This window comes from Erinaceus europaeus, chromosome 12 (genome assembly GCF_950295315.1).
Source record: "Erinaceus europaeus chromosome 12, mEriEur2.1, whole genome shotgun sequence".
Taxonomy (NCBI): domain Eukaryota; kingdom Metazoa; phylum Chordata; class Mammalia; order Eulipotyphla; family Erinaceidae; genus Erinaceus; species Erinaceus europaeus.
Genome location: NC_080173.1, coordinates 92,333,786 through 92,346,409, shown reverse-complemented (window position 1 = coordinate 92,346,409; position 12,624 = coordinate 92,333,786). Strand labels below are relative to the sequence as shown.

The following is a 12,624-nucleotide window of genomic DNA, read 5'->3' as shown; positions in this document are numbered from 1 at the left end:
TACCTTGCTCGCGACACTTTTCAAAAAAAACAAAAAGGAAGGGAGGGAGGGAGGAAGGAAGGCGGGCGAAAACACAGGCCAATCAGCTCAGCCATTTTTAGAAAAACAAAAGAAGAAGCACAATTTTTCTCAATAAATAACGGGTATATTAGATGTACTTCAGGACGACTTTCTGCTTTCAGAGAGACAGAAAGAAAGACACCAGTTCTGTGGTATTCCCATGTGGTGTTAGAGTTCAAACCTGGGTCCTACCTGGTGAGTGACATTTCCAGACCCTTACTGGACATGACCTCTAGAGATACCTAAGCATCCCAGTTAACCTCAGTAGATAAATCTTGCAGATTTCTTCAGTCATACAGACCACTAACAGATTTTTCTGGAAGTGATGCTCAGAACTTCAAGCAGCTAAGCTCTCTATTAATTACTTCTACAAGAACATTGAAAAGACAACCCAGAAGCAACCTATGTGTACTATTAGCTGCTCGTGTACGGGGAATGAGGGATTCTGAGCAAAGGAACCTAATGCACAGAATTAAAAGGTAAAAGAAAGCATATAGCATGAGAAAAACACCTTAATAGAGGTGAGAACTCTAACACTAAAAAAAATTAATTCCCTGAAGAGCACTAAGGTAAAAATCAAACACCCCCAAAGATAGTAAATAACTAAAGACCAATCAGGAAATAGAAGAAGAAGAAGAAGAAGAAGAAGAAGAAGAAGAAGAAGAAGAAGAAGAAGAAGAAGAGGAGGAGGAGGAGGAGGAGGAGGAGGAGGAGGAATGGAAGATTACAGCCCATTAGACAAAACATTTCATTATAGAAAAGTTTTATAGTAGACCAAAGTGGAAACAAAAATGAACCCCTCTTACTTATTCCCCACTTCAACATGGACTAAAGTCAAGGTCAATCTTTATCCATACTCCTTCTCACTTCTCATGCTCTTACCCGTCCTCTGAACCGGAAGTGACCTTTGAAATCTTCAAGTTCAATTGGCTTAAAGGCAAGTTTACTTTGAGATTACACAGATAAAAAATAATCATAAATGGGCCAGGCAGTAGCACATGTGGTAGAGTGCACATATTACACTGTGAGAGGACCTAGGTTCAAATCCCTGGCCCCCACTTGTGGGGGTGAAAGGGGAGCAATGAACAATGGAGTACTTGGTTATGTACCTCCAATACGGAGCACAGGCAACATGTTATTAACTAGTCATGAGTTCACATTCTAAACTGCAGACAAAAGCAATACCCAACCCTTTCTTTGACATCTTCAACAGGACAAATGCCATTCATTCACCAGCAATTACTGACAACTAACAGCATAACATGCACTATTCCGGGCACTGAGAAGCACATCTGAACCATACAGGAATTTGTTGCTTTCAAGAGTTGTATTCCAGTGAGGGAAAGCAGAAGAAAGTGGCATAGAAATGCATACCGACTGGGGCCAGGCAGTGGCACACCTGGTTAAGCGCTCACATTACAGTGCATGAGGACCAGGGTTCAAGTCCCTGGTCCCCACCTGCTGGGGGAAAATCTTCCTGAGTGCTGAAGCAGGGCTGCAGGTGTCACTCTGTCTCTAACCCGCTCTATCCCCACCCCCAATTTCTCTGTTTCTATCTAATAATAAATAAATAAAATACTAAACAAAAAAAAAAAGAATCGTATTGCACCAAAGTAAAAGACTCTGGGGGGTGGGGGGAATACAGATCCAAGGATGACAGAGGGCCTAGTGGGGGTTGTATTGTTGTTATATGGAAAACTGAGAAATGTTATGCATGTACAAACTACTGTGTTTACTCTCGAATGTAAAAACATTAATTCCCCAATAAAGAAATAAAAAAAAAAGAAACCCGTACAGATTTGTGCTAATAAACAGCATAACCAAAACGGGGTGATGAGAGAAGACAGGAGCAGGGATGAATCTAGCTTTATGGAGTGCGACTGACTTTTCCTATTTTTGAGTAAGCAATGAAAAATACCAATTTTAAGCGAAGAAATAAGTATTTCCATAAATACTAACTAATATGTTCACCTAGCCCGAATGTCTCAACTTTAAATAATGTCGTCAGTCTCTCTGCACAGGTGACGTGGAAACTGAGACCTCTGTAAGAGGAAACACATTCCACCTTCAACGTGTACTGTTACTGGTCCTTCCAGCATTATTTGGGGAGGTGGGGCGGGGGGAGGGGGTGAGAACAAAGCCAAAGTTTGCAGGGGACTACCCATTCATTGGGGAAACTGGCGATCCTTCCTAGCCGACTGAATCCACATGGATCCCAGTCACTTTCAAAGCCATTTAACTGGCTACGGAAGAATGGCAAACGCTAGAAGAAGAACCGTTTATAATGCAACAGGGCTTTTCCTGCCAAAAAGCTCTTGCCTAGACTTTGCTGACAAGTGTCCAGGAACGGAGGCTCTGACAAGCCAAGAAGCCGGTTCCAAGAGGAGCCAGAAGGTGACTGCCTTGTCCTTTCTGAAAGTCGAAAGCACCAAGCCCCCCCCTGTGACCTGGTAGACATGACAAGGGGAGGAGGCAACAGAGCACAGGCGATACCACCAGCGCCACAGCGCTTGCTGAGATTCCAGCCTCAAAGTCTCTTTAAGGCAACTGTAAGGGTCACTTGCCCTCCCTGGCGGCCAGCCGACCTCCCCAAGGGCTCCCAAGGTTGCAGTCAGATGGAACCACAAACCTCGCACATGGCGAGAAAGAGAATTTTTTCCCCAAACGAGAGCCGAAGAGCGAGCGCAGTACCTGTCAGGAGGCGTGAGGACAGATTGTGCGGGGATGTGGCCATCACGCACGAGCCGGGTCGCCTTCCCGCACCCTCCGTTCTCTCTCTCTCTCTCTCCTCTCAACCGCAACAGGGCGCCGCCATCTTCTTTCCCCGCCCCCTTGTGGGTGGAGACGCACTTCCGGTGAGTCACTTCCGGCGAGCGGATCCCGGAAGTTATGTCTTGATGCTGTGGCTGGTGGGGAGGTTGGTGGTGTGCGGCTCGTGGGAGGTCCGGAGTTCTTGGGGAGAAAGAGGGGGTGGAGGTGGTTAAGTCTGGGAGAAAAGGCTAAGCCCCCATAGAGCCTGTGAGTCCCAGAGGTGGTCGTCCGGCGTCCTGTGTCGGGACCCAAGGAACTTCCTGAGATGGACAGGGTTTAGCTGAACGTTTTGCTCACGGTTTTTTGTGGGTTTTTTGTTTTTTAAGTTATTGGGGGGATTCCTGTCAAGGGAGGGGATTGGATATGGAACTCTGGGGGGTGGGTATTGTGTGGAAATGTACCCCTCAGAAGGTGTGAATCATTTCAAGAGGTTTAGGTCAAACCTAATGGTGGGAATAATTCTGTAACAGTTGATAAGAGTTCTGGTATTAAGTAGGTGACTTTAGTTAGGGAAAACTCTTGAAGTTCAAAGTGCCACTCAAAGAGAGGTTATCTTTAGCTACCAGTACAGACACAAAGTGTTTATAAAAGCACATGGAAACTTTTCAGAAGTTGAAAAAAATAACGTATTGATATTTACTGGTATTTTTTTCTTCAAGGAGTATACACTTTATTCAAATACTGATCGTAACTTGTCACTATGTTTGGAAAACAACTGAAAACGAAGGGAAAAAAATCTATTGGCCAAGGAGAAACATGCCTATGATACTCTGATTATCGTAAGTCTAGAGAATTTGGGAATTCACGACTTGAGTATATGAAATATTCAAACTAATATATATATATTTAATGAGCACTTCTCAGCTCTAGCTTTTATGTTAGTGTTGGGATTAATCAACCCTTTAAACATAGTTGTATTGTCAAGTAATAGATAGTTGGAATCCAGTTCTTCTAGCGTTTGCCCTTCTTCCATAGCCAGTCAACAGCGACAGGTTTTGTCAACAGCGTCAGATTTTGAGACCTCCTTTGAATCTGGAGAGGTGGCAGTCGTTGACTATGTGGGTCATAGTCTGTCTGGAGCCGCAGGGGCAGTTCGGGTTGTCTCTGGCTCCCCAGCGATGGAACATAGCGGCGCACCGGCCATGGCCTGTTCGATAGTGATTGAGGAGGGCCCGATCATAACGTGCTAGGTCAAAGCCGGGTTGACGCTTGCAGGGGTCTGTGATGAGGTGTTTGTTCTTTACCTCAGCTGACTGCCAGCTCTGTTTCCAGTAATTTGGTTGGAGTCTCACAGGTCTTATTTATCCATTCCACACGCACTTTCTGATTTAATTGATCAGGAGGTGGTTTAAGTATGTGGTGTAATTTCTATGAGACTGATAATAGTACTTACTGTGTTGGGGCATCTGATGTCTGTAAATCTTTAAAGTCTTCCAGGTGACTCTGACAAGTAGCCAAGGTTGGCTGGGTGTTGCTTTATGACTTACCCTATAATCTTGTCAGTATTTCCATTTTATAAAACAAAATTAAAAAAGAAGAAGAGAATTTCTTATCAGCATAAACATTGCTTTAGCCACCTAGCTACCAGGAGCATTGAGAAAGCAGAAAGCAGCATTGCAGCGATTTTATTACTATAAACACCTCCCTCAGCCCCAGTCAAAGCCGCGTTAAACTGAAACAGAGAATGAGTTTTGAGTAGCCAAATATGTGCCACAACTTTGTTGAGCTTCTTTCCCCACACATTTTGAACACAGCTCATTTTGTCTTGCAACACCACCTGGAGCAGGATAAGACTCATTCAAGCAGCGGCATCAATAATAACTACAACAATAAAAACAACAAAGGCAACAACAACAAAAAGGAGTAAATAAATAAATATTTAAAAAACCCAGCTAGACTACACAATCAGACTTGGGGGTGGGGGGGGGGTGGGGGGAGGGACTGACTGCTTGGAGAAAAACCCCATAAAACCCCTTGCTGATTGATGGAGAATGATACAGCTCTCCCTCTGGAGTTCACCCACTTCCTCTTCTGTTCTAAGTGCACTTTTCCTTTATCAAAACTAGGCTCAATTCCCTGTATCACCATCAGCTAGAGCTGAGCAGTGCTCCGGTTAAAAATAAATAAATAAGGGGAGTCGGGCTGTAGCGCAGCGGGTTAAGCGCAGGTGGCGCAAAGCACAAGGACCTACATAAGGATCCCGGTTTGAACCCCAGCTCCCCACCTGCAGGGGAGTCGCTTCACAGGCGGTGAAGCAGGTCTGCAGGTGTCTATCTTTCTCTCCTCTCTGTCTTCCCCTCCTCTCTCCATTTCTCTCTGTCCTATCCAACAATGACGATAACAACAATAATAACTACAACAATAAAACAACAAGGGCAACAAAAGGGAATAAATAAATAAAATAAATATATATGAAAAAAAGAACTATACCAAAAAAATAATAAAATAAATAAATAAATGAATAAACACAACTCTCTTCTGAATGTTCCCTGGTCTACAGAGGAGTGTACTTTTATTTATTATTATTTTTTAAATTGCTACCAGGGTTATTGCTGGGGCTTTGGTATGGAAACTAGAAATCCAGTGCTCCCGGCAGCCATTTTTTTTTTCCATTTCTTTTCTCTTTCTAATCTTTATTCGATAAGACAGAGAGAAGGTGAAAGAGGTTGGGGAGAGAGAGAGGGAGGGAAAGATAAGACACCTGCAGACCTGCTTTACAGTTCGGGAAGCATTCTTGCTGCAGGTGAGAAGCTTAGTAATAGGTGCACTTAACCAGGTGCACCACCACCCAACGCCCCTTTAATTACTTTTTCTTGCTAGTAAACGCTACTATTGTTGTCCATGGACTTCTTTCCCAAGAAAGACTGTGCCTTCCTGGGGAACCTCAGGAGCAGTACCAGTGAGTTTAATCTATCAGGCCCATTCAGGAGACAGCATCCCTGTTACTTGAGCAGACCATTTGACATAAAGATTAACAGTAGGTAATTAAGGTAAAAAGAGAAGTCACGGGGGTCAAGTGGTAGTTCAGCAGGTTAAGCGCACCTGGTGGCAAAACCTCAAGGACCAGGACCCAGTACCGGCATAAGGATCCCAGTTCGAGCCCTCGGCTCCCCACCTAAAGGGGAGTTGCTTCACAGGCGATGAAGCAGGTCTGCAGGTGTCTGTCTTTCTCTCCCCTCTCTGTCTTCCCCTCCTCTTTCCATTTCTCTCTGTCCTATCCAACAACGAATGACATCAACAACAACAACAATAATAACCACAACAAGGGCAACGAAAGGGGGAAAATACGGCCTCCAGGAGCAGTGGATTCATGGTGCAGGCACTGAGCCCCAGCAATAACCCTGGAGGCAGAGAGAGAGAGAGAGAGAGAGAGAGAAGAGAGAGGAGTCACAATGACAGCTATTGTAGGAATTAGTACCACCACAATAGTTGGGGAAAGGAAAGAGAGAGGTGGGAGTTATTACATTTTGAAAATGCAGTAGTTTTATCCTGCTCCAGGTAATGTTGCCATGGTCCTTGGGTGGAGGTGTCATGTTCCATCGTGGTTAATCCTGGCCTGGTTCCCCTGACTTACATATGTTCATCAAGCTGGAGCTCAGACCTCTGTTAAAGGGAATCATTCCTATGGTGCCTTCGTCCCTGATAGGACCTAGAACAAACTGGTTCTTTCAAGTACTGCACACCAGATTTAGAAGCTGCCTCTAGAACTGAATAAAGAATTGACATGGAGGTCATAAGAACCATAAGAAAAGTCTCTCTGTCCCTTCACTTCCTTCCAGTCATTCAGCACTGCTGTCCTCTTATGGACAGAGTCAATAGGGAACACATAAGACTTGCTGTGTCTCAGTTCTGACTCTACTAAACGCAGGCTGTACCAAGATAAATCTGGAGACAGGGTGGGTAACTGCTGTGAGTTCTTATTTGAATAGATGTACAATAACATCTAACTGTATGAATTACAGTTTACAGCTGAGTAGCTAAATTAATTCTTTAAATCATTAGTAGTTTATCCAAACTGACTAATGAAATCAGAATAAAAGGCTGGTCCAAGATCATTCCACTCAGACATTACACTACAATCTACTGACTGCTTGTTTGCATCTCTGTTTACATGAATTTGGTGATACCAAAAGTAAATTAAAAAAATAAAAAAGACCTTCAGAAGTGCAGGAAAAAGGAAAATCAGCAGGGAATGCATGATAGCAAATTTGATTCCCTGCCATACTCGTCTACTTGAGTAAATGAGGCCATTTTTGCAAAATCAAGCAATATGCCCAGTCCCAGGAGATTAATCACAATTGCGTTAAGACAATCAGTGTGATCGTATTCACATGCACCTGGTACTTTGTCAAGATTTCTTTTAGCCAAGATGTTAGCCAATTATGGGTGGAAAGAGAGAGAGAGAGAGAGACCTGCTGACAAAGTTGCTGGGAGTTATTTTGTTTCCTGCTAAGAGTTGCATACAAAGGGCGGCGATTCCCCGGCCTCTATTCTCAGGAAGAAGGACTAAACATGCCATTCCTAGAAGTGAGGCAGCCATCTTGCAATTATAAAGTGACAAGCATGAAGACAAAAACATATGCTGAGGAAGGGAGCATGGAAAAAAAAATAAGAGTCCAGTGTCTTCAAATTGTTGAGCCATTGTACCAGGTCTGGAACATCTGTCTGCAGACTTATGACCATACGCATATTGTTATGCTTAAGCTACCATTTGGTTTCCTATTCATTTCATCCCGGATAAAATATTCAACAAGTAGGACTTGAGAGCTGAACAGTCTCACATTGTAGCTTACAGAAGGACAGTCGGTATGGAGAAGCCATCATGAAGCTGAAGTCAGGTGTCTGAAAAGTATCATCACTAAGGAAAATAAAACAAATTTGATTGTGGTAGCTGTCTAGTACAATAGAATTGCATAGTGATTTTAAATTTAAAAAAATAATAGAAGCCACTTTGTACAGATTAATTTCTCATCATGGTCTCTTAGTTACTCGTGTCCAACTCATCTGATAATGTCAGATGTCCTGCTTCCCTGTATCAGGGAAATATTTTTTTTCCTTGGGTCCCTCTTCCTTGGCATCTTGAAGCCAAGAGAAACATGACAGTTGACTATTCCAAGTGTACTTGGAAACAAAGTCTACCAGGCACTACTGGTTTGGACTGCTAACTCACTGGGATGATCCTTATATACCTATTTTCTATTAGCTACTAGGAACTGTTAAAAAAGGATTCTCATATGTTCTGGTAAATGGCCTGCCAAGGACAGGAAAAATAGAGCAATCTCTATCCTCATCTGCATTCTAGATTTCCATTACTTGCAGAATAAAGTATTTTGAGAGAGCCTTTATAAGTTTGTTGTTATAGCCTTCTAGTTTCTTGATAGTGGTTGTACCTGGGTTTCACAGCACCTAATTTACAAGTTGAACTTTATAGTAGGCATCTATGTATTGGGACGTGTTTGTTACTGTCTACAGTTTTGGCATCCACAAGAGGCCTGGAATTTATACCTTGTAGATAAAAGGTAGACTATTGCATGGAATTTTAAGATACAAGGAGACTTTCTAGAGGCAAAATAATAATAATACTTAGAAAAGTTAACCTCAAAACAATAATAGCTCCTAGATAAGGATGGACACCCCTTCTTTTCAGAAATTAGTTAGTAGTACTCATCTATAGGCCTTTACTTTTTCTCTATGCCCATACCTTTAAGACAATCAATAGCAGAAAATGAAGATGATTATTTTTTAAAGTAAATTTCATTGTATCGTTGCAAAAACAAATATGCTGTTAATTTAATGCTTACTATGTATCCAGTACCTTGCCACTGCATCTCATGTACCCTTCACAAGAATCCTAATAGTTGTCACTTTCATTTTCAGATGAAGGACTTGAGATCTTAAAATGTCAAATAATTTTCCCAGATTCACATACTTAGAAAGTAAGTGCTACAACTAGAAATTAAACCTGTCTTATTCCAAAGCATATGTTCTTAATCCCAACACTAGACTCTCCCATATTTTATGTATTACAGAGTCTCTCCCTCTCTGGCATTGTTTCATACTAGTCTAGAGTTTCACATTTCGTCAAAATAGTGAAGTTATTGAGGTTTGAAAAAAACGACTTGATTTTATATTTTATATTTTCTTTCTTGAGTTGAATTTCATTTGACTTCAGTGTCTATACTTATGGAACAAGAATACCAATACCAAGTCTACCACCCAAATTACATTGTACTTTCAATTATTACTGATAGTTCAGGTCTGGACACATTCAAATAGCAATCATTCCAGACTCCTACCAAAGATCTACTGAATCAAAAAGTTTTAGGGATGGGCCCATGAATCTACCATCATATAAGATTTATATAAAAATAAAGGATGACAACAACAACAACAAAAAACAACAAGGACAACAAAAGAGAAAAAAATAAAATATTAAAAAAATAATAAAAATAAAGGATGACTTCACTCAAAGGTGGAACTTAAGGAAGAAAGAAAAGGAAAGCACAGGGTAAAGCTTAGAGTGCTTTTGAACTATTGCAGCATATCAAGAACTCTAAAGAGTGGAAGAGGGTCAGACAGGTGTTGGAGACCCAGTGCACGGTAGTGGAGGGAGATTCAAGTTGGTGGGAGATGTGTGCAGATAACTATTATAAAGAGACAACTAATTGTACTTGTGACCAAAAAAAAAACTATCTTGGAAATCATTGTTTCCTGTAGTAAAGTGATTTAAATATTTTTTTAAAAGATAATAAAAATGTACAGATAGAGGAATTAAGTATTTCGATGAGAGACGGCTACCCAGGGAAGTCAATAATGGTGGTGGTGGGCATGTTGATAATAACACAGTCAGTTCTTCTTACTAGAGCCTTTCTCTGAACCAGAATTTTTATATTTTATCTCTTCTGATGATATTTCAATTTCTCAGCAACCAGCAACCTCACTACTGACAGAATTGAAGCTCAATTTTTTTTTTGAGAAATCTGTGTTAGAACTCATATATCAAAGTATTACAAACAGTGTTTACAACAGTGATGTAACAGCTTCTATGTACAGTTACAGAGACTATATTGCCTTCCACTTATAGAGGCTGGAATTCTAAAATTGAGGTTTTGACAGGGTCATGGTCTTTCCAAAACTTTTAATAGAGGAGGATAGATGCCTCTTTGCTGCTTTCACCTTGGAACAATCCAAAACATTCTGGTCTTTAGATTGTCATACAAAAGCTAACTCCAGTCTCTGTCTGTCTTCATATGGTTATCTTCCTTTCACGTCTCTGTCTTCAGAAGGCATTATGTCCGCATCCAAATGATCCCCTTCTAAGGAAAGGAGTCATACTGGATTAGTATTGATCCTTATAATCTCAATTTGATTAAATGTGCAAGGACCCTATTTCCAGTTAAGATCACATTCTTGGGTGGTGGGTGATAGGATTTCAGTATATCTTTGGGGGGGGATCATACATCCTATAACAATATAATGACTATTTAAGTATATAAATATATAGAGAGAAAGGTAGATGATAGATAGATAGACAGACAGACAGACAGATAGAACTCACCTACTGGAACAGCCACTTTCCCATGTATAAGGACCCAGGTTCAAACCCCTTGATGTCACATGGAGGTATCATAAATAGCAAGTGCTGCCATTCTCTTTCTGTCTCTACCTTAAATTTAAAAAGAGGGACCTTGTGGGAGTTGGGCGGTAGCACAGCGGGTTAAGCGCAGGTGGCGCTAAGCACAAGGACCAGTGTAAGGATCCTGGTTCGAGCCCCCAGCTCCCCACCTGCGCTTCACAAGCGGTGAAACAGGACTGCAGGTGTCTGTCTTTCTCTCCCCCTCTCTGTCTTCCCCTCCTCTTTCCATTTCTCTCTGTCCTATCCAACAACAACGAGATCAACAACAACTACAACAAAAATTATACTTGAGGGTCCAACACTTTACCCACTGCACCACCTCCCAGGTCCCTCTTTTTATTTTATTTATTTATTTATTTATTTACTTTTTAATTTATTTCTTTATTGGGGAATTAATGTTTTACATTCAACAGTAAATACAATAGTTTGTACATGCATAATATTCCCCAGTTTCCCATTTAACAATACAAGGTCCCTCTTTTTTTTTAAATATTTATTTATTCCCTTTTGTTGCCCTTGTTGTTTTATTGTTGTTGTTACTGACGTCGCCATTGTTGGATAGGACAGAGAGAAATGGAGAGAGGGGGAGAGAAAGACACCTGCAGACCTGCTTCTCTGCTTGTGAAGCGACTCCCTTGCAGGTAGGGAGCCAGGGGCTCAAACTGGGATCCTTCTGCTGATCTTTCCAAATCATTTTACTGGGGGAATAATGGTTTACTTGTTGATATATGGGTATAATTTTTTATCTTCCTGTGACAGGTGTTTCCCAAACACTCTCACCCCCAAGTTAGGTCCTTTCTAGATCCCAGCACCCTCTACCTTCCTTCCCCAGAGTCCTGTATTTTGGTATAATACACCACTCCCACTCTAAATTTCACCTTGTGTTTCCACCTCCTCTCCTGTTTCTTAGGTTCCATCTGGTATTTGTCCTTTATTTGTCCTCACTTTGACTTTATTGCACTTAACACGATTCCTTTGAGATCTATACAAGGTGAGGGAAAGGTGATTACTTCAGCATTTTTTATTTTTATTTTTTTGGCTTTGAAAGCTATTTTATCAAAGGTCCTTTAGAGTGACACCCAGACTCCAGGGGTCAAACAGATTCAGTTATACTGTGGGTACTGGCTGCTGCATAGCGGGCAGCTCTGACTTTTTACCTTTCTGCTCTGAGATTAGAGTGGTGGGCAGTATCTTATCTTTGGATTCTACAATGGTCACATGGTCAGGCAGGGCCTTCTTAAGGCCAGTCTTACCTCTTGGATTCCAAGGCGCCATGATCTTTATTTTGATGTCCTGCATTCTTTGTCTGAGAAGAACATGGCACACAGTGGTGCCAACATAGTATTTAATAGGATCCTCACTATGGGTTATCAAACTGTCCACAGACTTCATAGACCTAACAAACCTATGAGTTTGCTAGACACGATTTCACAGCCTTTGGCTTCACTCTCCATGATAAACTGTAGCACACCACAGCAAGGCCGCCAAGGAATTTGTGACACAGAGACTCTACCACAGACCTCTTGTGGCCACCTTTTCGACTGAAAGCTCGACACTGTCCTCAGGGAAGCCAAATCTGTGCTGAGTCACAACAGTCAGTTCTCAAATCCATGTGCCTTCCTCACCAAGAACATTCTGTGTCCTGGTGGTTAAGATGGTGACTTCTGTTCTGGTTGGTATAACTCAGACCTCAAGTCCAGGGTAACCATCTTCAGAAAGCTCCATCCCAAGTTAGAAACTCATTTAGTTCAGCTTTGAAAATGCCATCAGCAACAAACTTCCTCTTCTTGGGAATCTTCTCTGCCATCTTGCAAGGCAGAAAGGAAAAGCACCTTCAGCATTTGTGACAACTGAGTAGTATTCCATTGTGTATACGTGTTGATACCATGACTTCCTAGCCACTTACTTGTTGTTGGACATCCGGGCTGCTTCCAAGCTTGGGCTATTACAAACTGTATTGCTATGAACATAGGTGTACATATATTTTCTTGAATAGATGGTCTAGCTTCCAAAATTATAGTTAATTTAAAAAGAAATAGTGTCCAGCAGGAGCAGAGAAGTCACAGGCACGAAACTCTAGACGAATAACTTTTGTGCTCATGTGATACTAGGATTTG

The 12,624-nt window shown here is 41.6% G+C and overlaps 1 protein-coding gene and 1 pseudogene across 4 annotated transcripts in view; both read right to left on the bottom strand.

The window, feature by feature from the left end:
* LOC103110066 (protoheme IX farnesyltransferase, mitochondrial) overlaps window positions 1-2,906 on the bottom strand; it is a 131,433-nt gene extending 128,527 nt beyond the window's left edge. The window contains exon 1 of one of the 4 annotated variants that reach the window (XM_007519211.3): window positions 2,752-2,906. In XM_007519211.3, the coding sequence (XP_007519273.2) occupies window positions 2,752-2,794 (43 nt within the window). In that variant the 5' untranslated portion in view covers window positions 2,795-2,906. The remainder of the gene's footprint in view (window positions 1-2,751) is intronic. The other 3 variants (XM_060204457.1, XM_060204455.1, XM_060204456.1) reach the window with 3 other exon arrangements.
* Window positions 2,907-11,182: 8,276 nt separating this feature from the next.
* Window positions 11,183-12,356, bottom strand: LOC103110067 (small ribosomal subunit protein uS3-like; annotated as a pseudogene).
* Between the last annotated feature and the right edge of the window lie 268 nt (window positions 12,357-12,624).